An 18028-nucleotide genomic window follows, 5' to 3' on the forward strand; every position below is an offset into this window, starting at 1 on the left:
AGGAGGGGCCTCTGCTGTGCCAGGGGCTCCGGGCCCAAAAGAGTTCAGTTCAGTTCCAAGAAACGTGGCTGTCCAGCGATGGGGCTTCCTGCCTCATGTGGCTCCAAGGGAGTCCAGGGGATCAGGGGACCCATCTGGGGGGCTGGGTGGAGGTGGAGGGCCTGGGCCTCCTGTTTGGCATATGGTGGAGGAGGAGGAGGGCCCAGCCTCAGGCGCCTCCCCAGAGGCTGTGTCCACATCAGGGGCAACGGCTCCATCGTCTACACAAGATTCTGCTCGCAAACCCTCTTCTTGGGGTGCAAAGGGGCTGGGTCTTTGGGGAGTCAGTTCTCCACGGGGCCTGAGAATAGAGAAAAGATGGGAATGAGGGGAGACAAGCTTGTGGCTTCCAACTCATCCAGGCAAAGGCAGCCCATCCTGTCTTCACCCAGGCCCACTGGCCTCAAATGTCCCGGATAACACTCTGCCCAGCACCTTTGCATCTGCTGTCCCCAGGCTCTAAAATGTTCCTCCCAGGCAGGTCAGGCTCCCTCTTTAGAGGCCTTCCACAGTCACCCCGGATAGCCTCTGCTATCACCTGCTTCTTCTGGTATTGAGTACTCACGTGTCTCATTCTCATTGTTGTGGAAGAGCCTGCTGGTGCCTTGACTGCATAGGCTGACTATGGGGACTGTGCTCAGGTTTGTGTCCTGGCATACAGTCTATCACACAGAACCCTCACCAAGATTTGGCAGGACCATCCTCCAGCCTCCCCAAATATCATGACAGCCTGACTTACTCTGGATCTAAAACGCCAGGGCTGGTGGGGTAAGGGGTCAGCCCTCCTTTACATTTCTGGGCTGACAGCTGGGGGCCTGGCCAAGTTGAGGCCATTTCCCTCCTTGAGTGGAAAGTGTGGCCCTTACGCCTTTTCAAAGGAAGGGTGAGTTCCTCACCCAGGGCACCCACTGTGGTCTGGGAAGACAGACATACTTAGCAGCTTCCCCACCCCTGCCCAGCGGGAGCATGGGTGACAGCAGGAACTGGGGCCTCAGACCACTGCTCCCTCCACCTCCACTCCTGGTGACTAAGAGTGAGGTCACCCGCCAGCCTTGGTCCTCCTGACTCACTATCTGGCTGATGTCCCTACACCCTGGACCCACCCTACCCTGTGTTCTTTCGGGTCCTGAGATGGAGGCGTCAGGAAGTAGCATTCAGGGTGAGATGGGGATGCAACCCCAATCTTGTCTTTTTTGCCCTTGACTCTGCCTTAGCCCTCCCTGTGCCTAGCTTACTAGCCAGCCTCTCCCCAGGCACCCAGCCTCTACGTTCTTCCGCTCTCAAGCCCCAGCCTCTCCCCGCCTACAATCCTTCTTGTTCCCCTAGGTCCCTATGGGCAAAGACTTCCAACTCTATTGTATTATAGTAATTTTGGCTTTTTGAGACAGGGTTTCTCTGTGTAGCCCTGGCTGTCCTGGAACTCTCTCTCTGTTGATCAGGCTGGCCTCAAACTCAGAGAGCCACCTGCCTATGCCTCCCAAGCCACTGGGATTAAAGGCGTTCACCATGCTTGGCCCCCAAGACCTCTATAACTTGTCCCATTTATTCACCTCACCACAACTTTGCACCCTCAGGAGCTCCAGGCATTCTGACCTGTCTTCTGCTCCTTGAACAAGCTAAGCTCTTCTGCCTCCCACCTTTCAGAGTTGCTCACAGCTCTGGGTCAGTAACACCATCACACAAGCTCTAGGCTGCATGCCTATCAGGGGGATAAAGCTATTTAAACCCTCTTAGCACTCAGGATCAGGATCCACTCTCATCCCCACCATATGGATGAGGACGCTGAGGCAGAGAGGGACACTGACTGGCCCACATCACACAGCTGACAAAAGCCAGGGTTAGTCCTGGACTCAGAGGATTTGGGAAACGGGATTCTGCACACCCTGGGCTTTCAACATGGTGGCCAGCAGGGGGCAGGAGAGACCTGGCTGTCTCCGTCAGCACAAGGGCGCTGCAGAAGCTGCGAGAGGCTAGCGCTCAGGGGCAGCAGCCAGGGTGGAATTCTGGCTCTACAGTCCTTTCTAAGTGCCTCCGTTCTTTCCGTAAAAATGATGGAGCTAGAATCCACTCTAAGGATCGCAGTGAGTATTGAGCGGTTTGCAGTATGGTAGGTCACTGTGATCACTCTCTTACAGTGACTCCTGCCTCTCGGTGTGTGTGGTGTCCTCTGAGGGCTCTAAGTGCCCTCTGAGGGCTCTAAGTGCCCTTGGAGAAGATACGGAGAGTCAGCCAGGCGTCTGAGCTCAGAAGTGGGAAGACGGGCAAGAGAGTGCGTACATGGGAATCCTTGAAAAAGCAACTGAGGTGCAAAGATGTGTGAACGGGCGCCAACTGGTCTGAGCTGGGATATGTCAATGTGACTGGGTAGGGGCACGGAGGAGAGAGGCAAGGCAAGGGAGGTAGGTTGGGGAGGGTAGGACAGGGTCCTGCTGGAAGGAAGCACTGTACCTGCGGGCCGGGCGTCTGGAGGCCGGGTGGGAGGCCCCGGGGTCTCCAGCGCAGGTGAGACGGAGAAGCGGGAGAAGCACAGGGGGGGCCCTGGCGGGGGGAGGAGGGGGAAATCCTCCGCCCACTCGAAACTGCCGCCTAGGGAGAAAGTGGACCAGTCTTAAACACCAGCTTTGCTGACCAGCCAAAGGCCGCCCTTAGCCGCACGCTCCAGCTAGGCCCCACCTCTCTCACTCCAGATGCCTTCCCGCCCCTACCCGGCCCGGCCTTCCTGAGCTGCTCCCTGGGCCCCCTGTAAGCTCCCGCCACCAAGGCTGAATGACTTCCTTCAGGTCCCTCCCCAGCCCCGCCCTCCCTAAGAACACGCCCATTACATCATAAGACCACGCCCTCCGGTCCCAAGCCCCGCCCTCCGGTCCCAAGCCCCGCCCTCCCCGCAGCCCAAGCCGTGAGCTCCGCCCCTCACCAAAGCCGCTGTCGTTGTTGGGAAACCCATCTCCTGGGGTGGTGGGGTGGGGAGGCGTCGGGGGCGCTGGGGGCGTTGATGGCTCCGTGTCCCCCTCGGGGGTGCCCTGGACGCTCAACTCGTTGGTTGGAGTCTCCTGTGACAGCAAGAGAAGGGAACGAAAGGAAATGAATCGTCACAACCTAACCAGCGCATAACCAAAGAGAAATAAAACGCAAAGATATTGTTGCAACCCCTGGCATCGTATTGTGTAGAGAAATGCGCGGAACCTGCATCTGCCTTCGGAGCTTCCTATAGGCCTTAATCAGGTCTTTGTTCTTTACTTGACTGTGAAGCCCCACCCCGCTCAGGAATTCTGCTTCCTAAATTCAGCCTGCACTCAACAGCGGCTCTAAACCCTGCGCCACCACTCCAGGATCTGAGCGGCAGACATCCAAAGCTGTGTCTCGGAGCCAGCCGCCGGCTCCTGTGGCCCCCCCAACCCTTAACCCCACCTGGGCACCAAGAGACAGTGACCCCGACCCCCACTCAAGTCCCACTTTGAGCCAGGCAGGGTGACGATTGCCTTTAATCCCAACACTCAGGACACAGAGGCAGGGGATCTCTGAGTTCAAGACCAGCCTGGTCTACAGAGTGAGTGCAGGACAGCCAGGGCCACACAGAGAAGCCCTGTCTCAAATAAACAGATAAACAAGTTTACAAATCCCACTTTGTCATCCTTTGGTCTCAGCCGCCACGAACCCAGCGCCTGACCCTGTTCTCAACTGTCTCAACCTGGCCTCAGGCTTATCTAGAGAGGCCTCAGACCATAGGCCCTTCTGGTTTGTTCTTGTTTTTCAACAGTATGGAGATTTCAGGTCGGGGTTACTGTGGGTTTTGGTATGTTTGTTCATTTGTCTGAGACAGGGTTTCCACATGGAGCCCTGGCTGGCCTTGAACTAGATTGTCTTGCCTCAGTCTCCTGAGGACCTGGGCAACAAGCCGAGCCTGCTCCATCATAAAGCTCCACGTGGTAAGATCCCAGGAGGCTGGGCTAAGAGGCTGAGAAGGCGCAGTCACTTTCCAGAGGACCAGACACCTTCCCCGGGCTCCTCCCGCTGCCTGGGCCACCCTAACCCTGGACGCTTACCGGGGACACATGCGATGAAAACGCATTAGCATCAACCCCAGCTGTTGAGGTTGTAGAAAAACCAGGCCCCAAAGCGCTAGGCTCCGCCCCCAGCGGACCCGGGCTCCGCCCGCATTCTCTTCAGTATCTAATCGCTATCTTTTTTCTTTCTTCTAGCCTGTTTAGGCTGCTACCTAACAGCCTTCCAGACCCAACAACACCTCTCAGATCTCTCCTAGATTTCCAGGCCCCTTCGTATCACACACCCCTGCCCCATTTCTGGTCCCACTCCGGCCAAGCTCCTCCCATCCACCCGGTCCAGAAATCGCCCACTTGCGGCCACCTCCTCTGAGCTCCACCCACTAGTGGGCTCCCCGGGACACCTGAAGGTGCATCTCCCCGTAGGCCTGGCCAATTCATAACCACCAGTGGCTCCACCTGCCCTACCTGGTCGAAGAGGTAGACGGTCACGTCCCCGTGGAAGGAGACCATCTTGCGCTTCCTCTCCAGCTCGCTGTCCTCTGGCTCGTCGGCCGCGCGTGGAGACTTGAGCAGCCCCCGCAGCGGGCGGGCCGTGTCCGCGTCGGCGCTGCTCACCACGACGGGCACTGGGGCTTCCCGCGTCCTCCCGGGGCCCCGGGAGCCCGCTGCCTCCTCGTCCTCCTCGTCCTCGTCCTCGTCCTCCCCGTCCTCCTCCGCTGGCCCCGGCGCCCCCGCCCCGCCGGCCTCCCCTCCAGCCGCCCCTGCGTCCACGCCCTCCCAAGGTGGCCGCCGCGGGCCCGGGCCCGGGAACGGCGTGAGCGTGAGCGGTGGGAGCGCCAGCGAGAGCCGGGAGAGTTTGGCTGCAAGGGGAGAAGACAGGTGAGCTCCTGCTCCGGACACCCAGCCAGCCTCTGCCCACAGCTGTGTGCTGCAGAGCTCCTGGGGGCCTCTCGGTGGGCACAGTGAGCGAGCACGGTCTCGGCACCCAGAGCACCAGGCTTCTCCCACAGGACCCGGCCCAGCTGTTCTCTCCACGCTGTCCTCACCTCATTCAGGACTCGCTCTTCTCGCTCCCCACTCAACCTTTGCATATGCCTTTCCCTCTTCCTCCCTATCTCCAGCTCTGGGGACCCAGACCTGCGCCTCCTCTAGCAGGCAGGGCACACTGGTCACACAGCGCATTCCGAGGGCAGCAGCGGCGCAGCCCTGGTCAGCGTGCCTGGCCTCGGGACAGAACACCAGCTTTAGGCCTGTGCACGGAAGTGCTCGCAGTCCCTGGGGCTCAGGAACCCATGTTCCCTGCAGAAGGGCAGTTCTTCCCCACCTGGCTCTTGGCTGCACCGCCCAGCACTTTCTCTGTCCCCAAGGCCACTGTTCGTCCCGTCCTGCCCCACTCTCACTGTGTCCCTCAACAAGCACATCTACCTCTCTGGGTCGCTGAAAGGAGTGATAGTAAACCATCAGCAGACACTATGGAGGCTGACAGCCAGGGACAGAGAAGGATGGCGTAGGTGAGGTCGCCTCCTGCACTCATGTTTCACTGACCTGTGGCTGCTCTCCCACTGTGCCAAGCTAGTGCCCACCTCCCCCCCCCAGCACCCAATCAGCTTCTATCTTCCTTTCCTTGACTTTGCTCAAAAGGTACTCCCTCTCGGGGTGGGGGATTAGGAGCAGGGCAGGCACGGTGCTGTCAAGAGCAGTGGGTACCCACAGGAAGGATGAAGGGATAGGTGGCCTTTCGTAATCATGAGGGCTTTCCGGGAAACGGAAAATTTGTGTGGGGTCTTAAAGGATGAATGGAAGTTCCCCGGGGGAAAAGTGAGCCTCTTGTAGCCTCTTTTCACCCAGTAGCCCGAAGCCAAGCCAGACTCTCTGAGGCATCTTAGTTCACCCAGTAGGGTCCTGTGACCCAGCGTCTTTGTGGACACATAGTGTTTCAGGAACCTGGGGGGCACCATGGCCCTTGAGGAGCCACTGTGTGGCTCACCTTTCTGCTCTTAGTCTCTCAGTGGCTCCCCGCCACCAGGGCGAGCCAGGGCAAGGCCTGAGGCCCTCCAGGGTCCAGCCACAGACAATCCTTGGCCTGACATGTTGGAGAGACCCTTAGTTTGCTGCTTCCTTTAAGGTGTTTTTTGTTTTTTTTTTTAATTAAAAGTTTTAAACTTTGTTTGGTCTGTGTGCATGTATGTCTGTGTGTGTGCAGTCACACGCGTGCCACAGCCTGTGCGTGGTGGTCAGGGAGCACCTTCTGAGACTCAGTTCTCCCCTTCCTCCATGTAGGTCCTGCACATCAAACTCAGGGCAGCAGCTCTGGTGACCAGGACCTTCACCGGCTGAGCCATCTGGCCTGCCTTCCTTATTTTTGAAAAATGCGTGCGTGCGTGCGTGTGTGTGTGCGTGTGTGTGTGTAGCACAGAGGACAGCTTCAAGTATCTCTGCACCATCCACCTCCTTTGAGTGGCCTTGAGTGACAGGGCAGTGAACTCCAGGGATCCTCCTGTCCCCACTCCCTGGCACTGGAATTACAAGCTCACCACCACACCTGGCCTTATGTGGCTTTTGAGGATCAGGTCTTCACACTTCCATGGCACATATTTTACTGACGGAACCATCTCCCCACCCTTTTGCTTTGTCTGAGCCAGGATCTTACTACGTATCTCTAACCGGCCAAGAACACAGTAGGTAGCCCAGGCTATCCCCCAATCTGCAGCTATTTTTCTGCTTCTCTCCTAGGTGCTGGTAGGAGAGCTATGTGGGGCCGCTCTTAGCTACTCAACCTACTGGAGCCCTCATGGGCACCGCACCAGACCTCTGAGCTGGCTACAACCGCTCAAGCATCCAGAACACTGATCCGGCAACACCTGTGGCCTTCTTGGGGGTGGCTATTCCCAGACAAGGCACTCCCCACTTGTTTCCCCGGCCCTCCCTGTTTCTGGGTACCTTCTAGTCCCTGACTTGGAGACCCCATCTCTACTAGTGTAAATGACAAAGACAGGTCTCCATTAGATCACACAGCTCAATGGTGCCAAATTGGCCACAACTAAGAGCTTAGCCCACCTTGCCGGGTAGGGCCTTCTCTGTCATCCGTTCTTGGCAGGTGGAAGAAACTGAGATCCGGAGCAATAGACCCGTTCTTAAGAATGCACATGGGAACACAGCCAAGGCCCAGGTACAATGGCTCCTGGGTGGGCATCCACGGTACCAGCCCATCCACTGTATGACCTCCTCACCTTTGATCTGCTCGCTGCTCCCCTGAGGGGGTCCCAAGTCCAAGAACAAGCGTGGCATCTCGGGGCCCTTCCTCTCCGGCTTGGGGGGGCCCTCGTCTGCGCTGGGGGCCGTGTCTCCGCCGAGTCTGCTGTCTGGCACCCCTGGCTCTTCCTCGGGGGCCTGCTCCGGCCTGGATTTCAAGGGCGCTGGCTCCGGCCTCCTCTGTTGGGCCCCCGGTAGCTGCGGCGGAGGTGGCAGTGGTCTCGAGCTGTCTACCCATCCGGCCTTTGCGTCCACGCCGCTTGCGGGGCCGCCGCCGGGGGCCGTCCCCACGACCCCCAGGGCTCGGCCCCCACTCCCGAGGTCCAGCTTCCCAGCCCCGGGGGCTCTCGGCGCCCCCCCACTCTCTTGGACTCTCCACTCGGTCCCGGGTTCCGGGTTCCCGCTCTTGTGGGCTGGGCCAAGCTGGCCAGGGGCCATCTCCAAGCCGTTCTGGGGCAAGGCTGCTTCGCAGGGCGCATGGGCTCGAGCCGGCAGGCTCTCTGGAGCCGGAGCCCCAGTCTCGGGCGTCTTCTCCCAGGGCTCGGGGACTCTCCGAGACCCAGTCTCTAGCGGCCTCTCCGTGATCCTGGGCAGCCTCGGGACCCCATTCTCGGCCACCTTCCCCTCGCTCTTTGGGGACATCAGAACCCCATTCGCCAGCACCTTCTCCTCGGCCTCTGGGGACATCGGCTCCCCATTCACCAGAGCTTTCTCTCCTCTCTCGGGAGATTCCAGGCCATTCTCCGCCACCGTCTCCTTCGTGTCCGGGGCTCCTGGCTTCCCGTTCTCCAACACTGTCACCCCGTTCACCGGAGGGCTCCAGCTGGGGGCTTTCTTCCTGCTGACCAGGGATGTCAGGTCCCTGTTCGGGCCTGGGCCCTTCTCTCTGGTCCCGGGGCTTCTCCCCGCCTTCCTGGGTCCTGTCTCCCCGGGTGTCGACCCCTTGTCCCCTAGGAGGTTCTTTGTCACATCCTCCCGCAGGGACATCAACAGCTGCTCGGTGCTCACTTGAACTACAAAGGTTGGCTTCTCCTGGGACCCGGGGAGTGGGAGGGGACCCGGGTCTGGGGGTGGCCGGGGCGCTCCTGGGTCGGGGGGCTCGGGGGGAGCCCGTGGCCGAGGGACCCCTTCCTCCTCGGCTGCCCCCCCACCTGGGAAGACTTCCTCGGGGGAAAAAGGGGTCTCGGTCTCGTAGCCGCTGTCCCCCGGCTTGGGGCCCGGAGACGACAGGCCGGAGCCTGGACTGGCCAGGGCCGACGGGGGGTCGGGGGACGCGGCCGCCGGCTCCGCGGCGGCCCGGGGAGGCGGCGGGGGAGGGGGGGGAGCGGGAGGGGGCCCCCGCCCGGGGTACTGGGGCGCTGCGGCCCCCATAAGGGGGTCCAGAAACTCGGGAGGGGCCGAGGTGGGGGGGACCAGAGGCAGGTCGGCCAGGGAGCCCCGCTCTGCACGCAGCGAAGAGTCGTCCTCTGGGGGGTGGGGACATCCAAGGGCAGGGTGGCCCCCCCAGCCGGCCACAGCATCCCCCCGCTCCAGCGGCAGGCAGGAGCAGGGGCCCTCGCGGCTGCACAGGGGACAGGGCAGGGGTCCGCGGCGGCTGGGCCCCCCTCCGAGGCTGCTGCTGTCTTCGCCTGGGGAGCTCTCTTCCTCCTCCTCCTCCTCGGCCCAGGGCGCGGTACCCTGTTCCCCAAGCACCTCGGCAGGATCTCCAGCCAGGGTCTCCCCTGCGCCCCGGCCCTCGGGGTCCCAGCCGCTCAGCAGGAAGCCACTTGATCCAGAGGACTGGGCCGGGAAGGGCCGGGGCGCAGGGAAGAGGGGGGAGGCCCAGGTCTCGGACACCAGCTGGGGGACCTCGGAGGGAGCCTGGGGGGCCTGGGGGCCCGGTACGCCTGGGTCCAGCGGGTCCCAGTCGTTGGGGAAGAGGGGCTCCGGTGGAGAACCATGCTCCTCCAGGCGGATGTAGTACTCGCTGCTCACCGAGGGGCTGCGCGCGCTGATGACTGGAAGCACGCTGGGCGTGGACAGCGCCTCGTAGAAGGGATTGGATGGGTTGGTGTGGGGTGCCGGAGGCGCAGAAGCGGGCTGCCACGGGGGCGCACCCCCGCCCCGGCCTGCCCCACGCCGGGCCTTCTCCCACAGGCACTCAAGGTTGAGGCCACGGCTGCTCTCGGTGACCGTGAGCACATCATCCGGGTCCGCCCCAGGGAAGCCATCCAGAAGGGGAAACTGCGAGGACAGGGTCCCCGGGCGGGGCGCGCTATGCGAGGGGGGCCAGGGCCAGGGGAAGGGCCCATCTCGGGGAGGGGGTGGAGGCGGGGGGGGTCGGGGGGGCCGCTCGGACAGCAAGTAAGTGAGCTGCAGCTGGAGATCGGAGGCCGAGGGGCGCTGGGCCGGCGGCCGCCAGCAAGACTGCAGGATGTCATACCTGGGGACAAGGGAGGGGACAATGAAGATGGCAGAACTCCAGAGAGAGGAGGAGAGCGGCCAATAGAGAGAGATGGCCGAAGACCAAGACCTTGAGGCAGAGGGAGGCAGAGGGAGGCAGAGGGAGGGGTAAGGGAGGGCAGGGCCTGGGGGAGGAGAGGGCGTGAAGCCAGGGAAGGACTCAGTTAGGGCAGAGATGCCATGCGCCACTCCCCTGCTTCAGGTTCAGACATCAGGTGAGGAGGGGAGACGGGTGACAGCTGCTCGGCGTCTGGGACGGGGAATCTGGGAGCCGGTGCCTCACCAATAGTCGGCGTAGGGCAGCTTGAGCCTGGGCCGCGCCAGCTTGACGTGCTGCTGACGAACAACGAAGGCCAGGACCTCCTCGTCTGATAGGTGGCGGTAGGGCTGGGCCCCGAACTCGAAGAGCTCCCAGAGCGTCACCCCCAGGGACCTGCGCGGGAGGTCAGCGGTCAGAGGGCAGAGGGCAGCGGCGCCCACCCCCCACCCCCCCCCCAGACACCGCCCCTGGCCTCACCAGACGTTGCTCTCACGGCTCTGATCCACCAGCACGAAGCTACCGTGCAGCTCGCCCAGCAGCTCCGGCGCTGCCCAGCGCAGCGGCACCCACAGGCGCTCGGGTGTCAAGTAGTAGTCTTCCTGGGGGCGGGCGGGGTCAGCAGGTCAGCAGGTGACACACACTGGTCCACGCGCACAGACACACGCACACGCGCACGCACTGCCCACCTTGTAGTTGCTATGCGCCAGCCCATAGTCCCCGATCCGCACAGTCAGGTCTGAAGTCAGCAGGCAGTTGCGCAGCGCCAGATCGCTGCGGAGCAGGGATGGGGAAGGCGGAATGAGAAAAAAGCTCTGCCCACAGAGCTTTCCTTCCTCTCCTGACCCCTCCTCCACCACCACCGCCGGCCACATTCCTCCTCCCCTGGGCCCTTCCCCTCCTGAACCCTCTCCTGGTCTTCCTGTCCCTTTCCCTCCTGACTCCTCCTCCTCTCCTGACTCCTCCTCCATCTCTCATTTTTTAAAAAAGATTTATTTACTTTACGTACACCTGCAGGCCAGAAGAGGGCGCCAGATCTCATTATAGATGCTTGTAAGCCACCATGTGGGTGCCGGGAATTGAATTCGGGACCTCTCAAGAGCAGACAGTGCTCTTAATCACAGCGCCATCTTTTTTTTTTTTTTTTTTTTTGACAGGGTCTCACTGTGTAGCCTTAGCTGTTCTAGAACTCACTATGTAACCAGGCTGGCCTCAACCCTGCCAGAATCTTCCTGCCTCAGCCTCCTGGGATTACAGGCTAGAGCCACCACACTGGGTTTTCCTTCCTGAAATACCCCTCTCCTTTGCCTCTCCCCCTGGCTCCTCCCTCTCCTAACTCCTCCCCCCTCCTAGCTGCTTCCTCCTCCTAACTCCTCCCCCTCTCCTGACTCCTCCCCTTTCTTCCTCTCTCCTTCAGAATTGCGGAGTTGTCTCTTCCTCAGTTCTTTTCTGTGTCCCTGCTGTGGCTCCACCTAGCTCACCTGTGCACGTAGTTGTGGGAGTGCAGGTGCGCCAGTCCCCGGGCAATCTCTAGGCCCATCCTCTGTAGGGTCCGAAGGTCTCGAGGGGGAAGTTCAGGGGACATGCCTTCAGGTGGCCGCTGGGCCCGGAGGTATCTCTTCAGGTCCCCCTAGGAGGGAAGCAAGGACAGTTCAGCACAATTGGAAGCAAGCACTAAGTAGCCCCCGCCCCACAATACACAGCCCCTCCAAGCCTCAGTTTCCCCTGCTGCTTCACTTGCTAGTTAGCACAAACCTGGCTATGCCACACATGCATGATGTCCATGATTCAAACCCCAGCCCCAGAAATATAAAAAGAAAAACAGAGTGCTACTGCAGCGGCACAGGTGACCTTAGGAATCTGAGACCTGGAGCCCTGAGACCAAGGCTGGCTTCCAGCTCCCAGCAGCCCCTCCCCTCCCCAGCCCCCTCACCAGCTGGCAGAACTCCATGATCAACAGGAAGGGCAAGGTCTCCACACAGACGCCCAGGCACTGGAGGACATTGGGGTGCTGCAGGCTCCTTTAAGGGGCAGAGAAGGAGCAGCCTGTGTCCATCCCACAGAACCGAACCTCAGCGAACGCTTTCCCAGGCCTGTGGACCTGACCTGCGTGCTACACTTCCCCTTCAGGCCGCCCCTGACCTCGCACCAATACGTTCACAGCTCTCCATCTCCCCAGCAACCCTCATGAGACCTCACTCTCTGGTGCCACAGCTACTCACTGACCAGACTCCACTTTACCACAGGCCCGGGGCCTTTGCACTTACAGCTCTCCTCAATGGAGAGCTCACTCTATTTTTTTTTTCAAATGTGGGACTCCCTAGATAGTCCTAGCTGTCCTGAAACTTACTATGTAGCCCAGGCTAGCCTGAACTCAGAGATCTGCCTGCTTTTGCCTCCCAAGGTCTGGGATTAAAGACGTGAGTCACCACGCGTGCCTGATCTTTAGTATTTTTTTTTTAATTGTGTGTGTGTGTGTAATATGTGGGTATATGCGTGTGAGTACAGGTGCCCATGGAGGTCAAAAGAGGGCATCAGATCCTCTGGAACGAGAGTTATAGACACTATGAGCCACTTGACTTCGGTACTAGAAACTCAGGGCCTCTGAAAGACCAGCACACATTCTTAACCACTGAGCCATCTCTCCAGCCCATTTTTGTTTCTGCCACGGCTTAGGGCTCAGATACAACCCTAGACCAGGCTGGCCTCAAACTCACAGTCCACCTGCCTCTGCCTCCCAAGTGCTCGGATTACAGGCGTGCACCCCCATGCCCCACTTCACTGCCTCTTCATTCTTGCACGGGGACTGAATCCTTCCCAGATCTCCCAAGGAAGTCACTCTGTCTGCTTTGCTTATTTCCTCTGATGGGTGAAGGCAGTGACTCCCACAGGGGCTGTTCATGGTGAGGGGTAGGTCCTGCTATTGTATGTACTTAAGATAGGGTTTCACTCTGCAGCCCAGTTAGCCTGGGAACACATAATCCTCCTGCCTCAGCCTTCAGAGTGCTAGGATAAATGGTAGGTGTGCAGCAAGTCTGCTGTTATTGCTACCTTTACCCTAACACTTAGACATATGCTTGTCTTGATTTCCATGCACACACACGCACACACACGCACCATCCCAACTGTGTCTACAGGGCTGCTGGCTATTGGCCAACCCTTACTCTCCTTTCCCTCCTCCTGTACCCAGCTTCCCACAGTGCTTTGCAAGACTGCTGAACCCTACAGAATCTGGCCTCCCCAATCTTTCAAAGTAGCCCCCATCATTGTTACAGGTCCTTCTCTTACTCACGACCCTTCTCATTCTGACACTTCAAGCTGAGTGGGGCTGATGCAGGGGAGCCTCGCAGATGTCACGGGCACTGGGTGTGGGGCTGGCATCTGCGGTACAATGCCAGCTTCAATGGCTCCAGAGCCCTTCCCTTTCTAGAAGGAGACTGCTAACATCGTGCTTGGTTAGAAGCTCCAGCCATGTGCTGGAACCTGAGACTTGGCAGGAGGCAGAGACCAAGGACAGTGGGCAGAGGGGAAGCCTGGTTCCCCACAGCTCTGTGGGGGCAGAATAAAGACCAGGGTGATCCAGAAGAAAACAGGCTCAGAGAGGTGAAGCAACTTCCTAGTGTCACACAGCTGGGGTCTATGTCTAGATCAGCGAATACCTGCTGCGGGCTGATGGAATTTGTAAAACTTAAGCTTAGAGCCAGGAAGAGGCCTGAGCAGCCAGCCAGCCTGTGCTGTCCCACAGATTTCCGACCTGGGTCGGCCATGGAGCGCCTGAAATGTGGCAAATGTCGCTCAGGAAATGAATGTGTAAATTAACTTGTTTGTAACCCAGGTTGGCCTCAAGCTCCCACAGGCCTCCAGCCTCGGCTTCAGAAGTGTGCTGACTGCAGGGGTGAGGCACCTGGCTCCGTGAGTTCTGAACTGGCTTCACTGATTTAGCTTCAGTTTAAGGAGCCTTGGTCTACAGACAGATAAGAAGCAAGCAGCAAGGCAAAACAAGACCCCAACACACACGCACACGCACACACATCTTCTGAAACCGGACCTCCTTCTGTGCAACTGAGTACAATTACAGGTAAACCTGACCATGTCTGGCCTGGTTGCTGAGACTACTGGAACATGAACCCAGTTCAACATCAGAGACGGCGAATAAGAAGTGGTATTCCACAGAGAGGGATAAGCAATAATGGAGGTCTTGGGGCAGAAAAGAAGCTGAAGTGGGGGGGGGGGGGGGGGGGGGAAACTGAGACCAGAAGGTCAGCCTGTGCAGGACCAGTGGGCTGTAGGGAATGGGGCAGGGGGAGGGGGGACTGGGAAGCACTGAGGAGCCATGGGAGGCCTGGGAGCAAGGCTGGGCCAGACTCTTACACCTGTCTCAGGGATGAGGCCCATACAACCTCCTACAACTGGCAAGCACAGTTATGTGTTAAGAACGGAGGGCTGCCTGAGCACGGTGCTCACTGGTCTCTCCCCGTGGGGAAGGGAGGTGGGGCAGACTGAGGGTAGCCTGGCTGTGGTCTTAACTGTTGCTGGGATAAAGATACCAGGTTCAGAAGCCGGGAACCCCCTGCCCCATGCTGCCCCTAGCTTTCTCTAGGGAAGACCCAAGACTCTGGGAGGGAAATCCCAGCAGCTGAGCTGTCCAGTCTGGAAGAAGTCTGAGCCGGGAAGCCTGGTATGACACTGCGCTGGGTTTCCCCCCACTTGCAAACGTCGCCTCTTCGAGCTTGTATTTTGTTTTTAGAAGCCCTGTCCGTGGACGTACCTGTAGGGCTGGGCCTCCGAGATGAACTTGCGCTGCTCCAGGGGCCCCGCGCTAGCCCGGAGCTCTTTCACCACCACCTGGGCTGGGGTGTAGTCTGAGAAAACCTCCCCCAGGATCACCTGCTCAAGGAGCGCCGCGGTCAGTGCTGACCCGTGCCCAGCCCAGCCCCAGCGCAGCTCCACACACTCACACTCCCAAACATCTTCCAGGCCTTCCCTTCACGTTCCCACCTCCCTGGTGCCCCACCAGACACGGAGTGAGAGACTCACAGGCCCAGAGTCCGATGCACGCGGGGACGGATGGAAGGATGGACAGACTGACGGACGCGTGGAGAGCCGGGTGGCGAGGCGGAGTGGTCAATGGAGTGAGGAGGGAGGCGCTGACCGACAGATGTGGGGTAGGTGGGTGGGAGGGGTGAGAGGTGGAGGGAGAGGGGCAGGCGGGGGGGCAGGGGGGCTGGGGAGGCCAAGAGCAGATGACAAATGGGGTAGACACAGAACGGGAGCACAGGCCAGAGATGTATGGATACCCCCCCCACACCTCCCACCCAGGCCCCTCACCTTCCCGAACCAGCCGCTGCCAATCTCCTGCAGGTAGCTGAGGTGCTGGCGGCTCAGGCCCAGGGGGGTGCTGATGTCTGAGGAGGGGCGGGAGGGGGCGCCCTGAGCTCCTCTCTACCCAAGATGCCCCATACCACCACAGTGGGTGGAGTCTGACAGCAGCGTAGACACCAGTCTCCTTTTATTGGCTGTCTCCAATATTCCACGGCAGGGTCCAGCCTGTTCATTGGCTGCCCGTGAGATCCAGAATCCAATCAGCCCTTCCCTTTGGCAACCCTATCCCCGAGACTGGTTAGTCAGCTTATAGGCTGGCTCCCAGGTTGGGATCTAGGCTGAGGCACCAGGGCCATCCTGCAGGATTCTCCAGATTTGTGGCTTTCTGCAAGATGGTGTATGTGGCCTCCCTATAAGTTATTTCCGTGAATCCAGGGCTCTGCGTTCTGCCCTCGACCCTCCCTGAGCCACGAAAGGAAGCCCACAGTGTTGGGATCGCAGGTCGATCCTGAGGTGGGAGAGTACCTGAGTGTGCAGGCTGCGGAGCAGGCACTGGCAGTGAGACCTCTGCCAGCGGCAGGATGTAGACATCCGGCAGCGACTGTGAAGAAGAGGTCTCCTCCGCAGGGGGGGTGTACTCCCCGGAGCAGTCCTCTCCTTCCGGGTTCTCAAACTCCTGGCATGCGAGAGGGGAAGAACGGGAGCATCGGGAGGAGGGTGCTGCGATGCCAGCATCCTGCCCCAGTTGCCTCGCCACAGTTAACAGACCTGTCCCTTAAATCCCAGCCCCATTTCCGTTGGTGTGCAGATCCCCAAAGTCCTAGGTCTTGGGAGCGTTCTGGGACTTCCAGCCCCTTCTCTGGCTGGAGTCTTTCTCCCAGGGTAGTGCCAGGGCACCTCACCTTGAAACGTACATCACCCCGTTTGCAACACAGACAGGTAATGAGGAGGAAGATGAAAGCCAGCAGACCGGAGCACGAAATGAGGACCACAGCGTAGGGCGGAGCCAAAGGGGCTCGGCTCAGAGCGAATCCATCTGTGAGCATAAGGCTGGGCTGGGGTCTGGGCTTCAAGACACTTGGCTACCGGACTCTATTCCTCTCCCCATCCTGGGCTAGTTTGGGACTACAACTCCCATAATGCTCCTTATCTAGTAGTCCCTTGGCAGAGGAGCCGGGTGGCCTAATGTATTGTGGGAGTTGTAGTTTAAGGCCTTTCCAGGTGGTTGGGGGTGGGGTCCCTCTTTTCGTTCCAAACTGGGACCCCCCACCCCACCCCAAACGCTTCCCCTAACCCGGATATATTCCAGTGACGAGCAATAGCGAGGCCTGTAGCTCGGAAAATTTATAATATGCTACCATGGACAGCTTCATGACTCCCACCCCCACCCCACCCCAGTTGCGGTCTGCTGGAAGATGTTTGCCTGGAGCTGAACCCAATGCCCACCCAACGCCTGAAGGGTGACTGAGAACTGTTTCTTTTAAGGACGCGGGAACACAGACTTGTTCTCTAGTCCCAGCCTCAGCCCTGATGGAGGGGGTCTCCGCAAAGCCGGAGCTGCGTCTCCCTTAGGAATAGGGTCTCTCTCCCCAAAAGGCCGCGGCCTTCCATTTCCCTGCGCACCCGCGTGCACTCGCATGCACATGAGCTCACATGCACGCTCACAAGCACGCACTCGGCCGCAGCCCTCTCCCCGCCCGCCCTGGCTGGTCTCCCTGGCCGCGCAGACCCGCTTGTCCCTGGGGACTGCGCACAGGTGCCGGGCGGGCCAGGTGGGGGTGGGGCGCGGGCCGGGGACGGCTGGACATACTCACCCGGGTGCGCTGGGGACGCCAGGCAGCCGGAGGCGGAGACGGCCGCCAGGAGGAGGGGTGCGCGGGGGGCAGGCATCTGGGCGGGGAGGGGGGGGGGGGGGGGGTAGGGGGGGGGGGGGGGGGGGGGGGGGCGGGCCCTCAGCCCCCAGCCATGGGGACCCGCTCAACCCTGGCCTCCCCCAGCCCAGGAGAGGGGCGGGAGATGCAGGACGGGGGGAGGGAGGGGCTGCTTACTGGCTCAGATACCCCCCTCCCCCTCGTTGGAAGGACAGACGGATGAAGGGATGGAGAGGCGGACGGAGGAGAGGAGCTGGGGAGCCGGGGTTGCTGGGGTAGGGGGGGAAGGAAAGATGGGGGGGAAGGACGAGGGCCCCGCCCCCGAGGACAATCGGGATTGGGGGAGCAGAGAGCCTGTCAGAGGAAGGGTGGGAGGAGGGAGGAGGGAGCGTTGTCATGACAACTGGTTCCCCGTTGCATTGGCTGCCAGGAGGGAGGGGAGAATAGGGAGGAGGAGGGATAGACAGAGACCGACAGACCCTTGGTGGGGGGGGGTCCAGGGTCCACAGCGCGTGGCCCTGACACCACTGTGACACACCACTGGTGCCCACACGTGTGCTACATGCTACGATGCAGATATCAAGCCTACGCAGCCCACACACAGCTGACACATGTCACAGGAACCTTCACAAGTGTATCACATACAAAGGTGGACAGCCATCCGCAGAGACAGGAACACGTCACACACAAAGACACAGGGACAGACCACACTAAGAATGCACAGGCAATCCAGACGCTGGTTGGTACAGATTCACCCGGCCACACAGAAAGCCCCAGCATCACACGCACACACACAGCACACACACATTCCACAGAGCTCCAAGCTCCGGTAGGTGTCACAGAGATCCACACAGACCCTTTGGGCCACGAGGAGGCATGCTGTCATAAACGGATATTCCACACAGGCAACAAAGAACACACAGACACCTAGCTCAAGCACGCAAAGACAGTCCCATGCACACAGACACATCCTGGTGTGTGTGCTGGTCGGTCACATACGTGAACATACAGAAACAACACATGCATGTATGCAGGCACGGGGTAGGCGCCTTGCCCACCCT

General features: G+C 60.0%; 1 protein-coding gene across 1 annotated transcript; it reads right to left on the reverse strand.

The window, feature by feature from the left end:
- Nucleotides 1–263: 263 nt before the first annotated feature.
- Nucleotides 264–16986, reverse strand: Lmtk3 (lemur tyrosine kinase 3). Its single transcript, XM_055613699.1, has 15 exons — nucleotides 16911–16986; nucleotides 15999–16132; nucleotides 15622–15772; nucleotides 15103–15179; nucleotides 14543–14661; nucleotides 11708–11795; nucleotides 11256–11404; nucleotides 10464–10548; nucleotides 10255–10376; nucleotides 10021–10170; nucleotides 7274–9717; nucleotides 4509–4903; nucleotides 2954–3089; nucleotides 2488–2625; nucleotides 264–340 (listed from the first exon to the last, which is right to left on the reverse strand). The coding sequence occupies exons 1-15, from the start codon at nucleotides 16984–16986 to the stop codon at nucleotides 324–326; spliced, it is 4281 nt and encodes a 1426-aa protein (XP_055469674.1). The 3' UTR covers nucleotides 264–323.
- Nucleotides 16987–18028: the final 1042 nt, after the last annotated feature.

The sequence above is a fragment of the Psammomys obesus genome, unplaced genomic scaffold (assembly GCF_907164565.1).
Source record: "Psammomys obesus unplaced genomic scaffold, mPsaObe1.curated_primary_1811, whole genome shotgun sequence".
Taxonomy (NCBI): domain Eukaryota; kingdom Metazoa; phylum Chordata; class Mammalia; order Rodentia; family Muridae; genus Psammomys; species Psammomys obesus.